This window comes from Jaculus jaculus, chromosome 3, assembly GCF_020740685.1.
Source record: "Jaculus jaculus isolate mJacJac1 chromosome 3, mJacJac1.mat.Y.cur, whole genome shotgun sequence".
Classification (NCBI taxonomy): domain Eukaryota; kingdom Metazoa; phylum Chordata; class Mammalia; order Rodentia; family Dipodidae; genus Jaculus; species Jaculus jaculus.
Genome location: NC_059104.1, coordinates 18,093,461 through 18,114,636, shown reverse-complemented (window position 1 = coordinate 18,114,636; position 21,176 = coordinate 18,093,461). Strand labels below are relative to the sequence as shown.

Sequence of the window (21,176 nt, the reverse complement as noted above, 5' to 3'; positions counted from 1 at the left end):
CTGCCCATTAACTCATTACTGAGGGAGGGTACTCGATCACCTCACCAGAGGGTTTTATCTGTTTTTTATCAAATTATGTTCCATCAAGAATTTTTCATCCCATTATATTTTTAGTCAGATGTATCACTTCCACTGAATTCTACCTATAGTTTCCACAGAATATATTTTGCGTCATTTCCCAGAAAGATAAATCTATGTGGTCCCGTTAGACTGGTATAAGAAAATGCATGTTCCTATCTTTTATATCAGGGCAGATATTAATTGAATAATAATGATGATAGTCATTTGTACATTAGGTAACAAGTCATTATTCTTAATATTATTTTTTGTTTTTTCGAGGTAAGGTCTCACTCTAGCCCAGGCTGACCTGGAATTTACTATGTAGTCTCGGGGTGGCCTCGAACTCACGGCAATCCTCCTACCTCTGCCTCTTGAGTGCTGGGATTGAAGGTGTGTGCCACCACACCTGGCACAAATTCCTTTTTTTTATAAGTGTGTGTGTGTATGCATGTGCTTGTGTGTGTGTGTGTGTGTGTGTGCGTGTGCATGTGTGCCTGAGCTTTGGGCATGCATCTCTGTCTTCTGCAGGATGGCTTGAGATGATGTTCTACATTATCTCAGACTCATTTCCACTGCTCAGAGAAGATAGAGCCTGATAGTTCTTATGTCTCCAGAACATAGAACAATTTAACCTCACAAAATTCTTATGACCACTTAAAGGGGGAAAATATATAATGGTTGTTCCAGGTTTTTTAAAAAAGTAAACATCTTTAAAAAAATCTCATTGACATTCTCTAAATATTGCATAACCTCTGTGGAAGTTAAATCTAGACAATGTTGGTCCCAGGTTTTCTTCTATTCACAATATTTGAATGTGATTTAGATGCATTATTGAAGTAGAGGAGCAAATTATCCTTTCTGAATATTTTGTCTCAAAGGCACGCTTAGTTGTAACTGTTTTACTTAAATAGATCATCTAATTAGCAAAATATAGCATAAATAATCAACTGTGATTAGTTTATAAATATTTTGAAAAAAAATGAGGTTAGTATAATACTTAATAAACAAAACACTAGTAACCAGAATTTCTCTTTGAGTTAATTAACTTTTGACTTTAATGCCCTTTGATGATATGCATATGTATTTTATACATATACAATTTAGAAATATTATATGATTTAGCAAATATAAATTTTATAAATATGACCCTAAATTTCCTACTACATAGACAAAGTGTTACATAATTATCTTAAAATAAAATTAATTATAAGGTTAATAATACATATATTTATCATCAAGTAGCATACAGTAGGATATATTTATTAGTGACACATAAATTTTAATAATTCTCTTCTATAAGTTTTGAATGGTATCCTGGAATTCAGTAACACTGTAAGAGTACTTATATTACAAAATTGCTTTTTGTTTGTTTGTTTGTTTTTTGTTTTTTTGTGGTAGGGTTTCACTCTAGCCCAGGCTGACCCAGAATTCTCTCTGTTCTCAGGATGGTCTCGAACTCATGCTGATCCTCCTATCTCTGCCTCCGAAGTGCTGGGATGAAGGTGTGTGTCACCACACCTGGCTTTGCTTTTGTTTTTTGTCTGACAAATTTTATTAGAAGATTCCTTCATTTTGAATGTAGAAAATTGTAAATGATAAAAGAGACATATCTGAGACCTTTCATTTAGCATTACTTCTTGATCTTTGAGGAGCAGCTGTTCATTCTGGTCTTTTCATTTTCAAATATCTTATTTATTTATTTCATTGTGACAGAAAGAGACAGCGAAGAAGAGGGTAAGAACGCGTGTGGGTGCGCAGGGCCGCTTTCCACTGTAAAGGAACCGCAGGCCCATGCACCACGGTGTGCATCTGCCTTTGCACTGGTTCTGGGGAACCGAACCTGGGCCATCAGAGGTTTTAAGCAAGTGCGTTTAGCCCGTGAGCTATCTCTCCAGCCCATTTCTGACATTTTATTTCATATTTATGTAGTACACGTAATGTCCTTTGGCATAGTTCTTAAAATGGTAAGTTAATATAAGCATATTTCTGAAATGTCTTATTTCTTAAATCTGTTTTTCAAATGAAATGATCAATTTGCAAGCATCCAGAGTGTAACAGAGCGACAGGTAACATGATTGTGTGTGTGTGTGTGTGTGTGTGTGTGTGTGTGTGTGTGTGTAATGTGGTGCACGTTTGGGGCATGCCCATGCTGGTGTTCATGGGATGCCCATGCACTTTCCCAGGTGGCCAGGAGAGACCTGTGGGTGTCCCTCTTTATCACTTTATACCCAGTTTTACTTGAGCTGATCTCTTACTGATTCCCAAGCTTGCCCTTTTTTGGGGGGGAGCTCAGCTGATTCCCAGGTTTATGTTCCCCTACAGGGCTGTGGTTTATAGGTATGCATCTCTATGCCTGGCTGTTTACATGGGTTTTGGAGATTTGAACACAGATCCCCATGCTGGCGCAGGAAGTACACTTGACTGGGCTGTCTCGTCAGCCCTGTTAATGTGTCTTTGTTGTTGTTTGTTTGTGGGTTTGGCTGTTTAAAACACGGTATTTCTAGGTAGCTCAAACTTTTCTCGCATGATCTTCCTGCCTCAGGCTCCCAAATCCTGGGATTGTAAGTGCATACCACTATGGCCTAGCTTGACAATTCCATTTTACAAAAGAAATAAATAAAATAAAATAATTTGCTTATTGGAGAGAGAGAGAGAGGTGTGGGAGAGAGAGAATGGGCACACCAGGGACTCCAGCCACTGCAAACTCCAGATGCATGAGCCACCTTGTGCATCTGGCTTATGTGGGTACTGGGGGATTGAACCTGGGTTTGAAGTCTCCAAATCACTAAGATGTCTCTCCAGCCTGGCAATTTTTTAATGCATGAAATTAATATTTAAAGATATTTAAAGTGCACCATTTGGTACACTGAGTCATGGTTATTTTCAACGCATTCATTCTTCATTTACCTTTTGAATACACTAGGTGTTCATTAACTCTACTGAGCAGAATACTCTTTTCCACATGTAGTAAAATAATGTTATTCCAGACTTTTCCCCTCCCTACTTTTATGACTCACATTTCAGGGCACACTTAATTTGACATCTTTGGAACATTGAGCCAGAGCACAACTTGGAAAGACACAAAAACTGTTTTGGCAAATGATCTGTCAACTGACCCATGAACAAAAGCAAGATTGGGTTGCCCTTTGAAACAACCCTATTTGAATTTTATTATCTGCAGAACACCTTGTGTCTCTAATCTTGTGAAAGGTTAGTATTCTATCCATCAGAGAACGATTAGAGTGCAACGTGATGTCTGGGCCTGGTGATAACTGGATGTATCAGGTGGCGCTGGATGACGGAGATTTAGGACCAACAGGGGTTCAAAAGGAGGAGTGGGGGACACGGGAAAGGAGGGAACGAGATTTACAAGCAAAGCATTTGTACCCAGATCAGGGTATTTTAACCAAAAGCCAACCAAAAATAATGACAGCAAAACTGTAAGTTTCCTCATAGCAGAGTTATCTTACTTCTTTTCAGAGATTACCGATTTCCAACATGCAGGTAATTTCCTGAAGACTGTGCTGAAGGCTTTTGACTTTTTAAGACACTTATCAAAGAATAGTGAAAAATGTTCTCATGTGGCTGTATACGATACAAATACAGCAAACAATGAGCCCATGAAAGGGAAAGAACAATTCTGGTCATGAAAGAACTTTGTGATTAGTCACCTGAACTTTTTTGGTGACTGTCTAATCTACTCATTCAGAAAGTGAAATACATACTTTGAATCACATTCGTAAATTGGATATGTCTGTCTCTTATCTAGGACTCATTTCAAGGCAAGCATACACTCAGAAGGCAGAGGTAAGAGGATTTCTGGGAGTTCAAAGACAGCCTGGAACTACACAGTGAGTTCCAAAACAGCCTGGACTAGAGTGAGACCCTACCTTGGAAAAAAAAAATCTAATTAATTAGCTAATTAATTAGTAGAGTCTTTCAAGAGCTCTCTGGGGCTGGAGAGATGGCTTAGTGGTTAAGCGCTTGCCTGTGAAGCCTAAGGACCCCGGTTCGAGGCTCGGTTCCCCAGGTCCCACGTTAGCCAGATGCACAAGGGGGCGCACGCATCTGGAGTTCGTTTGCAGAGGCTGGAAGCCCTGGTGCGCCCATTCTCTCTCTCTCCCTCTGTCTGTCTTTCTCTCTGTGTCTGTTGCTCTCAAATAAATAAATAAAAAATTTAAAAAAAAAAGAAAGAGCTCTCTGTTTGTTTGTGCTTGTTACTTCCTATTGTCAGTGTTAAGGCGACACCTGTGAACCAAGCGAGCTTTTGTCTGATAATCTGACTCTCGTCCAGCAGCCATGCACCCGGAACTCAGGGTGCCTGGGATTGCAGTTCGAGCTCTATCACTAGTCCGTTCCCTACTTTGGAAGTTCCTTAAATGTCCTCTGCCTCTGTTCCTTCAAATACAAAACGTGGATAATAGTAACCCTATCCCAGGACTATTAATGCGATTCAACGAGTTCATTCATGAGGCATCACTGAACTTACAACTGATTCATAGTTGGTCCTTTGCAAATATTAACTTTTTCATACCATTTAAAAGTCGTTGAAAGAATGTCAGAGCCACATGTTGGGTCATGATATGCAGAGACATTTATCCTACCCATAACTGTGGACTAACTCCACAATGCATGACCCATATACCTCAACAAGGAGGGACCAGGGGTAGGGGGGAGGGCATGGATGAGCCTAACAATGGTACCATCTTGACTGTATTCACTGAGTACAAAATTAATTAATAAAAATAAATTAACTAATTTAAAAATATTTCACAATAAAAAGTAAAAAAATCAAAAAAATAAAAATAAAAGTCAATTTAAAACACGTTTTACTGTATAGATATATCTAAATTATTTTCTCAGCTCATAGAAGTCATAGTGAGAGGAATATCTGAGCATATGAATCTTGACCTTGTCTTTGCAATTGAACCTTGTCTTTCTCTACACTGGCTTTTTAAAAATATTTTTTGTTTTTATTTATGTATTTGAGAGTGACCAACAGAGAGCGAGAGAGGGAGAGAGAATGGGCACGCCAGGGCCACCAGCCACTGCAAACGAACTCCAGATGCGTGCGCCCCCTTGTGCATCTGGCTAACGTGGGTCCTGGGGCTTAGAGCCTGGAACCGGGGTCCTTAGGCTTCACAGGCAAACGCTTAACTGCTAAGCCATCTCTCCAGCCCCTGACTTTTGTTTTTCATCATGTCCTTCACTAATGGGCATCATTGTTTAGACTCTTCTAAACACTCTAGGTACCTGAAAAATTCAAAAGAACATGTGTTACTCAATTTAGTTTTTTTTTTTCTTATAGCTTTCTGATTATGAATGCTTTCATTTAGACATCTGTTCAGCAAAGTAAACTCCCGCATATTTCCTGTGTTCCCAGTTTTAGATGAACCAGAAAGAATATAACTTAAAAAGATTTAGCTGTAAATTAAGATAAAATATTTTGATTAAAGTTTCCATGCATCACTGCGTCTGCAAAGCTCAGCATTCCCAGGCATCTTTTGCGCCTGTCCTCTGGTCTGTGTTTAAATGCTGCCCAAGTTAGACTAGGAGCGGGCACAGCCTTTTCCCTTGGGTAGTTAATTAACTGCGGAATTGCCAAGCCCTGTTCTTCGGATGCTGCATGTTTCACTCTTTCCTCAGCCTGGGACAGGCCTGTTGTGCTCTAGGCAATGGGGACAGAGGGCATTGTCTGCAAAAGGAGATAGAGAGAACAGAGGAGGGTGCCACACCCCGTCCCGAGGAGATCTGCTACTGCTGTCCACGTGATCTTCATGACCTATGAACATTGCCCTTCTCTTGGCCTGAGATCAGCTTTCTGACTGTCCATTTGGAAGAAAAAGAGGAGTCAGAAATAAGGGGAGAAGAAAATGCCAGCTTCCATGTTGTCAAAATATCTCTTCACCATCTCTTCCTTGGCCCTAACACCTTCATGCAGTAATTAAAATGAAAGGGTTGCAGAACAAGACAACAATGGTAATTCCCTTCCCAGCTGGCTGTGTGTGGCTCACTTGGGCAGTATGATGATACTTGGGGTTCTGTTTCTAAAGGTAGGTACCTAATTGATCTGGAGAACAACTAGCTATAAATGTTTTAAATATTTATTTATTTATTAGAGAGAGAGAGGGAGAGCATGGGCATGCCAGACCCTGTAGCCACTGCAAAGGAATTCCAGATGCATGTGCCACCTTGAGCATCTGGCTTATGTGGGTCCTGGAGAATAGAACCTGGTTACTTTGGCTTTTCAGGCAAGTGCCTTAACCACTAAGCCATCTCTCCATCCCTCTTCCACATTTTTAAAAGGGGAACCATGGCTAAAAAGATCTTATGAAGGAGAAGAAAGTAAATTCCACAAGTGATTCTTTCTCACCCCAGAACCTACACAATGTCTGAAAATTGTGCTGAAGCTTTTTTTTCTTTTCCTTTCTTTTTTATTTAAATTTAATTTATTAGTTTTCAGTAAATACAGGCAGTTTGGTACTATTGTTTAGGCTCATCCATGATCTACCCCCTCCCATTGGACCCTCCTTGTTGATGTAAATGGGTCGTGCATTGTGGAGTTAGCCCACAGTTATTGGTACGATAAATGTCTCTGCATATCATGACCCAACATGTGACTCTGACATTCTTTCTGCCCCCTCTTCCGCAAAATTTCCCTGAGCCATGTTGGGTTCATTTTTGGTCTGCTTCAGTGATGAGGTGTTGGGGACCTCTGAGGCTCTGGCTCTCTGATTTGGTAGGAGTTGATTTTTCTCTGTGTTGGTCTCCTTCCCCCTTGTGCTGGTATCCAGTTCATCAGGAAAACAGTACTCTTGCTTGTTTTGCCAATTTTCCTTAGTTTTAGTCGGGCCCCTTATGAGGTATGTTGAGGCAGCTCTCTCCTTAGGATCTGCATCTATCTGAAAAAGAGAAGCAGATTCTCCAACGGAGAGTAAGTTAGCACCCAGAAAATTGAGATAACACTTACTTTTTTGATAGACAGTTTGATAGGTGTAGGCCCTCTTGTACCCCATGATTGATGGTAGCTTGATATTGGAGAGTGGGCTTATGTTTGGGTATGGTTCTGATTTGTTTCCCAGTTCCAGCTATGGGTCTTGTACCACTGAGGGGATCAGTTAGCCAAATCAAGAGCAGTTGGTTCCCCACCATGGCTGTGTGCCACTATTGCACTTGTGTGGGCATCACATTATTTGTTGCTAATTAGGTTAGACAATGAGTTGCTTGGACAGATACTGGTCATCTCCCCCAGTCGCCCATGTTGCACCTTCTGGCACTAGACACTCTGACTGTCTGGGGACTGACTCTCTCCTGGCTTCCAGCCATGTCATTCCATTTTACACGTCAGCTGCGTATAGAGTCTTCAGCAATAGGGTCTTATCACTGGCCTTTGATGGGTCATCAAGTACTCTGACAGAAGTCTGTCATTGTTTTGGGAAACCTTGTAGGTTTCTCTGATCAAAGGCTCTTGTGGATGGTAGCCCCAAGCTGGTAGTGGGAGTTACAGGTCAGTGCCCACTAAGAAATTGAAGAAAAACATAACTAATATACAAGAGCTAGAGAGGAAAGAGAGGGGAGAGGGGGTGGGGGAGGGAGGGAAGATGTAGAAGATTTAGGTTAGTCTTGATCCTACCCTCTCCAGTGTCTTGTGGTTCAGGTGTTTCCTGTAAGGGTCTAGTGAAGGTTCAGCCATTTGGTCTGTCTTTTAGGAAGTAGAATAACCAATGGGATCATACGAAGCTGAAGAGTTTCTTTACAGACAAGCATATAATAAGCAAAGCCAATAGAATACCCACAGAATGGGAGAAAATATTGCGGGTTATCCAACTGATAGAGGCCTAATCTCTAGAATCTACAAAGAACTCAAAAGTCTAAACAATAAGAAGACAAATACCCCACTCACGAAATGGGGTGCAGAGTTGAACAGGCAATTCACAGAGGAAGATATACAAATGGCAAACACATACTTAAGAAAATGTTCATCATCCCTAATCATCAGAGAAATGCAAATTAAAACAACTATGAGATTCCACCTTACCCCAATAAGGATAGCCAACATCAAAAAATCAAAAGAAAATAAATTCTGGAGAGGATGTGGAGAAGCAGGAACAGTCATTCACTGTTGGTGGGAATGTAGGATGGTACAACCACTTTGAAAAGCAATATGGAGACTCCTGAAAAAGCTGACTATAGAAATATCAACAAACCCAGTTATACCCTTACTGGGCATCTACCCTAAAACCTTCAAACCACAGGCCAGAGAGATTTGTTCAACCATGTTTGTAGCAGCTCAATTCATCATCATAGCTAAAAGTTGGAATCAACCCAGATGTCCATCATTAGAAGAATGGATAGTGAAGATGTGGTATATCTACACAATGGAATTCTATACAGCAGTAAGAAAAAGTGACACAAAGAAATTTTAGGAAAAATGGTTGAACCTGGAACAGATCATTCTCAGTGAACTTACCCAATCACAGAAAAAAAAATCGACACATAGTCTCACTCATCTACAACACCTAACCTGAATCTACCCAAGATACCTTACATAGCCAGCAAGCACCTCATGGACTAGACAATAGGATGGATGGGAGGGTGGGGAGGGCATGGAAGGGTGGAAAACAGTAATCTGGACCCAAACGGCAATGGTGCCTTTTGATGTTTTAAGATACATATCAAAGAAGAATGAAAAATGTTCTCATTACTGTATACGATACAAATACAGCCAACAATGAAACCACTAAGGAGAAGGAACAATCCTTGTTATAAAAGAAATATTTAATTAGTCAAGTGCACTTCTTTTTTGGCTTTGACCTTTGATCTTGCTTAGGTTCTAAGTCTCACAGCATCTTCTTCTCATTCTTGATGGTCTCATGTTGGTCTTTCTACTCTCAGTGAGTGCTTGAGTGAAAAAGGAAGCATTGCTAAGCTATAGATAGACAGGTAGATAGATAGATAGATAGATAGATAGATAGATAGATAGATAGATAATTATATATATAATTTTCAGTCGTAATTTTTAAGCTTAATTACTTCTTTTTTTCAAATGGGAAAACAGGTAGGGAACAATTGATTATAAGTTATCTTTAATACTGTTTTATGCTCTCATTGTGCAAAGGGTTAATCCAAAGCTCTGTTTAATGTCATTTCTGAGAGAAATATGGAAGCAGGTTTACAGTAAAGGCCTTAAGAATGTCTCTGGGCCAAAGCTAAGAGACCATGGGTAATGATGCAGAAAACTGGGACAGCTTCTCAGCCTTTAATTTTCTATGCAGTGCCTAGTGTGAGCTAGAAATACTTTCTACAGGCTCAGAACAATTGTTTGCTTTGGGCAGAAAACATCAGCAAATTTCAAACTTAATTCATGATTGTGGGAATTAATAGTTTAATCTATTACTACCTCAAGAATATCAATGCCCTAATCTGTCTTTCTCACTTTAAAGATATCTTTGGGGGAAATAAGCTACTTAGAAATAGCATTTATCAATCCGCTGTATAAAAGCTAAGTATAGAAAAAGTTTCACCTTATGCAATCTGGATTTATCAACAGTTTCTAGAAACTGCTTTCTTGCTGCAAATCTTTCCATGTCAAATGGCTGCATGTGACTGCATATAACTGCTTTCAAGGAAACATTCCTTGCTGTTGCTGAATTACCCTCCAGATTGGAGGGAGGGGAATCTCCTGGCATTAAATAACCTTTTGCTGACTTGATGATAGTAAATTGAAGGGCTTTTGTGCAGAGACTGGATTATCTTTTAGGAACACCCATATTTGTAAATTGATTATCATTACAAATGTATTCTTGAAAAAGTCTAGTTGACTACATCAGATAAATTGGAAAATCATAAAATGCCAGTGACAGTTGATCTGAATAATACATTAAGCCTGCATTATTACTTTATAATACATTTACTAATGTACTTAATAATCATATCATAGTATTAATTAAATACATTATTATATCTTTGACTTTCTTATTTATTTGATAGTATTTATTCAGAGCTGTCATATTTTCACTTATTTGTATTTAACTTCTAAGAGTTCTCAGGGAACATTAGGTGGTAATAAAAAATAACCTTTAGATACATATGGCCAGTTGCTTTTGAAGTGAGTATTTTAGTAGTTGTTTTAAGAGTTGTTGTGGTTCTGATTTTCTGAAAATATATTTAAAATTATAGTAAACATTGTATTTTGTGATAGTGTGTCTGACATTTTTTGTAAGATGTTAAGGGGAAGTTTAAATTTTTATTTTAACTAATTTCAATGAAAGAAAATATTACAAAAAGAAAATTGTGTTGTGAGGTATGGTTTGGTGTTTGTGCATATGGCCAGTATTTAAGAGGACCTGACTTTGATATCCAGGAACACAGAAACAAAAAGAAAAAGAAGGTAAATTGTGATTTTAAAAAAAATCAAAATGATTTTTCAAACACTAGGGTCAAGGTAGCATGGGTATTTTTTTCTTCTCATTTTCTTACTTTAATGTAGCAGGCTTATTTTAAGTTTCTTTTCTTAGGACTGATTAGGCCACAGTCAGGAAAATGTAGTGTTGCCTCACCATTAAATCCCTAGAATCATATATATATATATATATATATATATATATATATATATATATATATATATATATATGTATATGTATTTTTTTTTACATTAAATGGTTTAAGAATTTACATGTGAATTTCAGATCCCTTTGGGAGAGGATATAGAAATACAGAGCTGTCAGACTTAATTTTAATTTCTATGATAAAAATAATAGTGTAAAAACAATTTTTATTCTATTACGTGTGTTAGTAGACTAAAATTCAAACTTTCTTGCTGACTACAAGAAATTACGGACACAAGATGTTTGTGGAATTAATTTATCTTCAGATATCTGAATAAAGATTTTGACACTTTATGCCAGAGATAGATACAACTTTTTGGTAAAATGCTAGATATTAAATATTTTGGCTTTTGTCACCACATAAGCTCTCTGATACAGGTTTCTCTTCATAGCTTGGGTTTTCCTGTTTGTTCTTCATTCAAACAATAAAACCTGTTGCAACCACTCTCGGCTCGTGGAACGTATGATAATAGACCACTGACTGTAGACTAAACTCTAAACTGTTACAGGACTTCTTTAGATGTATTTACTGGTTGGCTTGTTTTCAAGTTATTAAATAATGCCACAAGGATAGGGGTGGGGTGACAGGTCTGGGACATGCTCCAGAAAGGAAAGTAAACACATTCTCTGCCAGTTGGATTTTCTGTCAGCAGAGAAATAATTCTGAGTATCAAATGTCTGGCGTCTATGATGTCCAAGATCAGGTGCGGTCCCTCCACCTGAGGATGGAAAGTGGCCGTATGTGAATGGGAACCAAGTGCATTGGAAGTCCTAACTCTCTGTACTCTTGAGATTTCCACCACTGGCTATCATATTAACAAACTATAAATGTCCTTTATTAACAATTCCTTTTGGAAATGGAAGCGCAGATCATTTCCATCTCTTGCCATCATTGATGTAGGCATGTAGTCCAGTGGCTACAGTGCTTGCTTAGCATGCCCAGTGTTCTTGGCTTGACCCTCAGTATGCATACACTGGACATGGCAGCGCACACAACCCTTAGGAGGAGGGTGTAAGAGGGCAGGAAGTTCAGGATCCTCCTTGGTAACATATTGAGTTCAAAGACTCCCCTCTGACCTACTACATGAGACCTTGCCTCAAAAAATAAGATTACATAAAATACTAAAATAAAATAATTTTACAAAATAGGTGAACTGAGAAAGCCATACAACCTTTTTGTTTTTGAAAATGTCTTTTTGTTTTGCCACTGAGATTACTAAAGAGTTGAGTTTCCATTCCTGTGAATGTACTTATTCGGAGCAAGTAATATAGGTTTCAACTATTCTAAAGGTCTCCATATTCCCTAAATCATAACTAATATAATTTTGTGTTTACATACATATATATGGTTTGTGTGTATATTTTATGTATATATATATATATGTTACAAACAATATATATATGTATATATACATATATTATATATATACACACACACAAACTATATATATATATATATATATATATATATATATATATATAAAATAAATATATGGTTTGTGTGTAAACTACCAGGAATATGTGAATGTATCCATTTGAATACAATTGTTCAATACAGTCACATGACTTATATTTTATATAATATTTTATATTATAAAATGATGTATATTCATATCGGTCTTAAAGTGACAAACACTTTTGTTGAGTATTTTAGGATCCTTTTGTATGCTTATTACTATTCTCTACCTTGTCAAAATACTTACGTGGGGTGTGTGTGAAGTATTTAGGCATGTTTACATATGTCTTGACCCAGTTTAGCATAAACATGGATGGACATGCAGGTGGAGGCCAGGAGTTGACACCAGATGTCTTTCTAAATTACTCTCTACCTTGTTTTTTGAGACTGTCACTAAACTTGGAGCTAGCCCCAGGGATTCTCCTAAATCTACTCTTCCAGTGCTGGGATTATAGACCTCTGCCACCACACCCAGGCTGTGAGGGGGTTCTAGGTACCCCCTTACAGTCCTCTTGTGTGCGTATTTGTATAACTAAACCATCACCACAGCCCCTGAGCATTATGGTTGATTCTCTACTCGGTGTTACCCATTTGAGGAACGTATATGTATGACCTTAGAGATTTGGGCATGCTCCCCAGTTAAAATTACCTCTATCAGCTAATTAGCCTTGGAAAAAAAAATCACCCATGAAAATCATTTTATACATAATTGATATATGACTGTAGAATGCATTTTTCAATTTATATTTAAATACGGTTTTATTCGCTGTCTTCGGAGTTTATACTTCTTATTAATTATTCACATCACAGTGTGAAAATTTGACTTGGGATAAACTGCAAAGCCAGTCTACTGCTTTGTTCTTTCTCGGAGCTCTTCCTTGCCTGTAGTAGCTTCGCAGCGCTGGGAGTGGTCGGCCAGGGCATCGCAGGGAACAGTTGAAGCTTGGGCTTCCTCCTCTGCAACCCGGATATGCTCACATGCGACTCTTCTGCAATGTCTGTGAAGTCTGTGATTCCTGCTACAAGGGAGGCACCTTCCTAGGTCCTAACTCTAGTGATGTTTGAATGTAGCCTTGCTTATGAATTTGAGCCCATGTTTGCCAGTGTTAAAATTAAACATATTTACTTTCCCCCTAAATGTGTCATGAATAAACAGAAATAATAAATATATAGTTTCCTTTCCTGTTTGCACTTTAAATAAATTTATCTGGTGAGAGGAAGGACAACACTTACTTCTTTACATGGATACCGGAGAATCAAGCCTGGACCCTGGATTATAGACAGGGACCTTAGCTACTAAACCATCTCTTCAGCCCATTCGTTAGGAGTTTCTGAATTAGTGATTCACTGGTGAATTTGTGCCCTTATCAGCATTGTCTCTCAATGATTACAGAATCCATTGTCAACAGTTTATATCATTCCTACCCAGCGGTTTTTGAAAAGGCATTCGGAAGATCTGCTTTAGTAAGATATCTATTCATAATAGTTTTGACCTCTTTCCCTCACATACATGTTTTATGTAACCTGTGTTGCGAATAAATTAGCATCGTGTGCTTGTTTATTAAAAGCAACACATGAAAACAAAGAGGCAAACTGAGATTTATCAATACAGGAGATTGTCCATTGAATGGAAGAAGAGTTGGTGTGTAAGACTGATGTTTGAGGTTTTATAGCAATGAGGAACTTCAATCCAATATATCTCCCTCAGACTTCAGAAATGAAAGCAGAGAAAGATGGATGGCCAGCTTGGGGAATAAGTCAAAGTCTTTGATCAGAGGACACACTATGTTTTAGGACAGATTTCAATAATTATATGCAGAAATGTTTAGGCATTAGAAGACTAGGAAGAGAAATTCAGTTGTGTTTCCTAACACGTGGTCCTCTCCCTCCTTTATCTTGTCCCTTCTCCAGCACCCTCCTCTCCTTTTCTCTCCTCTCCCCTCCTTATGATCTCTCCTCTCCTTTTTGCTCCTCTCTTCTTCTTTTTATTCTTCTCTTCCCTCCTCATACCCTCTCCTCTCCTCTCCTCTCATTTCCTTTTCACTCCTCTCCTGTCCCCTCCTCATACTCCTTTCCTCTCCTCTCTTCCAAAAAGCTCAACACCAGTTACAGTCAGGGTATATTTCCCTGAGTACTCAATTCTATTCATCTTTTATCACATTTTCAGACCATATTGTGTAACAGAACCATACACAGAAGTGACAATATTGATCTCTGATGATCTTTCTGTCAATATAAGCTATATTGCATTGCCTGCTGGCCATATCAGGTTATTGTATAAATGAGGATTTTTTTTTTTTTTAAAGACAACTTGTCCTGGAAACTGACAGACATCTGTGAATTATCTTCTGTGAATCTGTGTGAGGGCACACCTACTCAGATAACCTTGAAGGAAGCAGGTGGTAACTATATCACGTGGATATAGTCTGTGGATAACAGGTTTTACAGGACATTGCCTTTCAGAGTCATGTTATCCTTCACAACAGACCCTGTACTGGGGCCTTCCTTGGCCACAGTTGACTTAGCATGAGCTGTAAGAGCAAAGCAAAGGCAAGAGATTAGGAAAAAAAAATCACAAACATCCACATTGTACGTGTGTGTGTGTGTCTGTGTGTGTGTGTGTGTGTGTGTGTGTGTGTCTGTGTGTCTGTGCCCATATGTATGTGAGGTGTGCACGTGTGTGTATGTGTGTGTGTGTGTGTGTGAACGTGTGCATATATTTGCATGTGTATGGGTAAACATGTGCCTGCAGGCCCACACTCAAGTGTGTGTTCTTGAGACAGGGTCTTGTGCCACACCTAGACCTCAATGATTTAGATAGACAAGCTAGGCGGAAAGACCTGAGGGATTCTGCTGTGTATGTATCCCCAGTGTGAAGATTAAATGTCATGGCATTTATACGGGTGCTTGGGGGTCTGCACTGAGGTCTACTCAGTTGGGGGCTTCATTTGAAGTTTTTCTCAGATGGCCTCAGGGAGCCTCTTGGCTCCTAGTTGATTTTTGGCCCCCTTAAATCTTTGCACGCAGTAGGCAGCAAGGCACACGCTTTACCTTTGCTTTTGGAGCAGTGGTGGTTTTTATCTACAAGATGGTTCTCCAACGTGGGCTGTCTGCCCCACAGCAAGCAGACGTCTGCTTGGAAACAAACCCTCCGGATGATGAGAACCCTCCTGGAGGCTAATGCTTCCTGGGAAAGAAACTTCTTTTGTGCCCTTAGGAAGCACAACTGAGCCCTGAACAACCAGCTTTGATGTATATTTTGTGATTGGGGAAGAAAAGAAAAAAATCAAATACCATTTCTCTCAGCCAGACTGTTTCTTGCAGATGAGAATTTTTGTTGACAGAAGCCTTTTCTGGAAGGCGAGATTCACCCTTTGCTCTTAGAGAAAGGGTTACAGTAGAATGCTTTTTCTTGCATGGCCGTTTATTTTTCTTCTCTCTGATGTGTTTGGACATAATACTTCATCAGCAAAATGAATCAGGAAACTATCTTCTAAGTCTCTATTTTGTTTGGTTTGCTGAGAAACAGTTTTCACCCAAGCATAGGGTACTTAGTTCAAAGAGTCAGCCTTCCAAAGGTAGAATTCTACAGGTCCTCTGAAAATGCAATGCACATACTTATTTTTGGAAGACACTCATTTTGTCTCAGTACCTTGCATCTCTGCTTCTCATAAGACCTAACTTCGATGTAACCTCAGCTGGGAGCATTTTTCAACATTGGCTAATATATTAATGTCTTCTAATACAAAATATTAACTTGGATATCAGATCAGTAAGCCATATAAAGATTTTTAAAAATATATATTCATTTACTTATTTATTTGTAAGAATGAGAAGGAGAGAAAGAGATAGATAGAGAGTGGGCTTCTTGCCACTGTGGACAATCTCCAGATGCATGTGCCACCTTGTGCATCTGGATTATGTGTGTATTGGGGATTCAAACCTGATCCCTTGGGCTTCACAGGCAGGTACTTTAACCTCTAAGCTATCTCTCCAACACCATATAATGAGTTTTGAACAACTAGTAATTTTACTTTGGTGGACCAGTCAAACAAAGTTTGGGGACAACAACCTTCATGAAAACATAAGCCTAGAAGCAATGGAAATGAAAGAAATATTTTCTTACTTTCAGGTTTTCTTTTTCATGGGTCTTTCATTCTTTCTTCCTTTCTTTTTCTTTTGAACTATTCTCTTCTTTTTTTTTTTTTCTGAGACAGTATTCCCAAATGGTCCATGATGGTCTTGAACTCATGATCCCTCTACCTAAACTTCCCTAATGCTGTGATTGCAATCATGCCTGACCACACTCAGTCTGAGGAAATGGTTATTGAACCATAAGTATTGAATTGTGATGACTTGGTTCCATACTCAATGTGAATTACAATTTTGACATAAGAAAATATACCCTAAGACACAGCTATGAGTGGACATTCTATTTTTATCTATCCACTTTCTGTGTGGGCTCAGTATTTCCGAGTTTCTGTGTGAGGAGAAAAAAGGCGTTAGGACTGTTACCATTGGTAATAAAAAAATAAAAAGCTAAATTCTAAACACAAATACTTATATATCATGTCATTGGAGAAGAATAAATGAGGTCTGCAAGTTTCAGTCTTCTCTCTCTTTCTCTCTCTTTTTCTTTCCCCTCTCTCCCCCACCTCCCTCCCTCCCCTCCTCTTTGTAAATCTACACCACAGTATTGATTACTGACTATTCATTGCAGAAGGCACTACACTGTGTTCAATAAATTAAGCTTTAATTCCAGAGCCCAACAAAATAATTGACCTCAAAAATAAGATAAATGAATAGGCTGTTCAGCACTCATGATTAGTATCCACTTTCCAGTCTCATCATATTAGTATTTTTCAATTCATTGATTTTTCCATTCTTTTCCTATCTGTTTTCACAATCTGTAATACCCTCCTTACTCCTCTTGGGTCATCAAACCCAAGCTGTCTTCATTTTTGTCATCAGGGTTGAAAAGTTTTATGTATGATATTCTTACCACACGGGTAATAAATATTTGTGTGTGTGTTCATGTGTGTGTCAGTTCACATGTGTGAAAGTGCACATGTATGTAGGGGCCAGAGAACAGCTTCATTTCTCAGATGCCACCTACCAGTTTTAGTTTTTGAGATAGGGTCTCTTAATGGCCTGCAGCTTGCTAAGGAGGCTAAGGGATGTCCTGCTTCTGAGGTCCCAGTGCCAAAATACAAGTACATACCACACCCAGCTTCTTCCTTCCATGTGCTTTGAGGGTTGAACTGTGCTCTTCATGCTTACAAAGCAAGCTCTTTAGCAGCTAAGGAATCTACTCAACCTCACATTTTGGTATGGTATATTAATAATTTAGTATACTTTTCATTCTAGGATAAACTAAGTAAGCTAGTACTGACAAAATGTATTTTTTATTACCCTCCTCTTTTATAAAACTGTAAGTAGCATTTGCATATAGCATGCATAATTGTTGGCTTCAGTACTCATTTTCTTCACTGTATCCTTAAAGGTCAGAGAGTTTGAGTTTTCTATTCTGTTTGACGAGCTAACATTTTAATTGTACAAATTTGTGGGATTGTACACACTCATATTCATGAAGTACCGATCAACTCAGGAGTATTCACTCTTCCATCTCTTTTTTGATTTTTATTTACTTATTTGCAAGCAGAGAAAGACTGAGGTGGGGAAGGGTATGGGAAAAGACATGCCAGAGCTTCCACCCAATGCAAAAGAACTCCAGATGATGCACTCCTCTGCATCTGGCTCTACATGGGTGCTGGGGAACTGAACCCAGGTTGTTAGGCTTTGCCAGCAAGTGGCTTAACTGCTGAGCCATGTATCCACCCCTCATCTCTTTTTTAATTAGAGGGATTAATATGTTGTAGCAGACAGCCACATATTGTTGGGATGAAACACCAAACCAGACACAGTTTATAGGAGGAAGAAGTGACTTATTGAAGCTTACCGGTAGAGGAGAAGTCCCATGATGGCAGAAGAAACTGCCCCCTTTTCACAGGTCCATGATGAGAGAGAAAAGCAACGGCCACCAACACAGACAAGCACACTTCAGGAACACCCTAATGGAAGAGCTCAAGCACTTGTCATATTTTAGGCTGGAATTCAGGTCCATTCCCAGTAACACTTCCTGCAGCCAAGTTACAAGCTTGAATAAAACTCCTGCATCTATTGGGGGACATCCATTCAGACTACCACCTATGTCAACAGATTTTATCTGTGGAAAAGTGTATTACGCAATGTATGGGGGCATGAGCAAAATAGTTAGAGTTTATCAACCATGATGTTTCAACAACCTGTAATATTTGTAAGCATTTGTAGCAAAAAGAATTTCTGTATGTAAGGAAAGTAATGTGTTTTTTTCATGTTAAGATGGTAAGCAAGTGAACAGAGTTCTATTAAAAATGTGTGACTTTGATCTTAATTGAATAGAGCATAAGGTCATTGTCATTGGCATAGACACAATTTAATTATGGAAACAATATTTAATTTCTATGTGAATTAGAATGGAAGTGGCAAAATAAAGTCCTTTTAAAAATATTTATTTTTATTTATTTGAGAGAGAAAGGCAGATGGAGAGAGAGAAAGACGCAGAGAAATAGAGACAGAGAGAGAGAGAGAGAGAGAGAGAGAGATTGAGAATGTGCATGCCAGAGTCTCCAGCCACTGCAAATGAACTCCAGATGCATATGCCCGTTTGTACATATGGCTTATGTGGGTCTTGGGGAATTTAACCTGGGTCCTTTGGCTTTTTAGGCAAGTACTTTAACTGGTAAGCCATCTCTCCAGCCCTCAAGTCCTTAAAAAAAAAAAAAAAAACTAACTTCTAAAAAGTGTAGTTCCCCAAAACACCAGGGAGAAGGATTCATCACTTTTTCTTCTCTATGTGTTTGGAGAGAACCCCTCCAGGGCCTCACAGAGAAGGTTTTTTATAGTTTTTACTTGAAATCCTTAAAAGTGTGCAGGACTTGATTTGTTCCTGCATTTCTGAGGGAGGATATAACTTCAAGAAGTAAAAGGGAGCATTGAAGACGTGAGACAGAATCACTCCACTGGTAGAAACTTAGATGAGTAAACCAAAAGCCTTTATCTTTCATTAGCTTTGGCCTCACTCAGTGTACATTGTCCAGGTTCATTTCTGCAAGGTTGTCTGTACTTAGGTATGCCCAACGTATATAAAGTGCCTCTCAGTGATCCTGACATGATGATCAGCAGTGAGACTAGCCATGTCAGTGGCCCTTATTTTTTAAATTACTTATTGTGCCCATGATCTCAGTAACACTCATTTGCAGGGTGGAAGAATTTCTTTGTTGATAGACATTTTTTCATCCTCATAACCAGTTCTATAAAATGATAGTTTATAATGATAATTCAAGACACTTCATGCCTTTCTGATTCATTATGACTATGACCATCTTAATTATGTTCATTATAGCTTTAGCATTAAGTGAGCTTGATTGCATGATGAGTCTCTGGACATTGTTAATTGATTGCTATATATAGGATTTAGGAATGGCCCAAAATAGTACATCAATTCTGAGCAACCTATTTGAGAACTTTTCCAAATAAAAACAATTTAATTGAACTTGGAATTACAACTGATTTATAAATAGGCTGGAGTACATGTTTTCATAGGTATGCATTTATTATCATGTTAATGACAATTACATATTATGATTCCAACCTATTTTGACTTGAGTTTATTTCAAGTCATAGGGAATTTTTAAGTTTAACAAAAACATGAAAAAATAACTGAGCTATATTGGAAGTGTATTAAGTGCTATGCTCCTAATATTAATGGATGTTCTTGCAATTGGAAATCAAAGTCTTCTGACTCCTCTGTCTCCTAGAAGACCACAGATATAGGTCAGATCTCATTTGAAATGTTGTTCTTACTGGCCCATTAATGCCCTCATTGTAGTGTGTGTGTGTGTGTGTGTGTGTGTGTGTGTGTGTCCTGTGAATATGCCCATTAATGTGTCTGGTTAAGAGCTGGAGAGATAGCTTAGCAGTTAAGGGATTTGCCTGCAAAGCCAAAGGATCCCAGTTCAATTCCCCAGGACCCACATAAGACATGCACATGGTGGTGCATCGCAAGATCGTTTGTAGTGGCTGGAGGCCCTGGCGTGCCCATTCTCTCTCTCTTTCTCTCTCTCTGCCTCTTTTCTGTCTCAAATATATATGCATATATGCATATATGTATGTATATGTATATGTATATGTATGTATGTATGTGTATATATATATATATATATATATTTTTTTTTTTTTTTTTAAGTGTCTGGTTGAAGTTGGTAGACATTTAGGACTTCCTAGAACTTATTGATTTATATGGGCTTTTCTGTGCTTTCTGCAGAGTTTTTCCGAGAGCTGCTGGAGAATGCAGAGAAGTCCCTAAATGACATGTTTGTCAGGACCTACGGTATGCTGTACATGCAGAATTCCGAGGTGTTCCAGGACCTCTTCACAGAACTGAAGAGGTACTACACCGGGGGCAACGTAAACCTGGAGGAGATGCTGAACGACTTCTGGGCGAGGCTCCTGGAACGCATGTTCCAGCTCATCAACCCTCAGTACCACTTCAGTGAGGACTACCTGGAGTGCGTGAGCAAGTACGCGGACCAGCTGAAGCCCTTCGGAGATGTGCCCCGCAAGCTGAAGATTCAGGTCACCCGGGCCTTCATTGCTGCCCGGACCTTCGTCCAGGGGCTGACTGTGGGCAGAGAAGTGGCCAATCGAGTTTCCAAGGTAACAGAGAGTGTGAAGTCTTTCTAACTGGTCTCTCTCTTTAAATTTTAAATTAGGGTTTACAATTCTTATTTAAAGGGCTAGAAAAATGGTTGGGTCGATTAAAGTGCTTGGAGGTGTCATGATGAGTTCCAATCCAGATGATCACCTAAAGCTGGATATGGTAGTGTGAGAATCTATAATGTCAGCATACCTGTGAAAATAAAGGATTCAGAGACAGGAGAATCTTCCAGAAAACCTCAGGAGAGCTAGCCTGGGTATTGAACAGCAGTGAACAGCAAAGGGTTTATGTCTCC

The 21,176-nt window shown here is 38.8% G+C and overlaps 1 protein-coding gene across 2 annotated transcripts in view; it reads left to right on the top strand.

The window, feature by feature from the left end:
- Gpc6 (glypican 6) overlaps window positions 1-21,176 on the top strand; it is a 1,121,087-nt gene that overhangs the window by 508,279 nt on the left and 591,632 nt on the right. For both annotated transcript variants that reach the window (XM_004651045.2, XM_004651044.2), the window contains exon 3: window positions 20,489-20,880. In XM_004651045.2, the coding sequence (XP_004651102.2) occupies window positions 20,489-20,880 (392 nt within the window). The remainder of the gene's footprint in view (window positions 1-20,488; window positions 20,881-21,176) is intronic.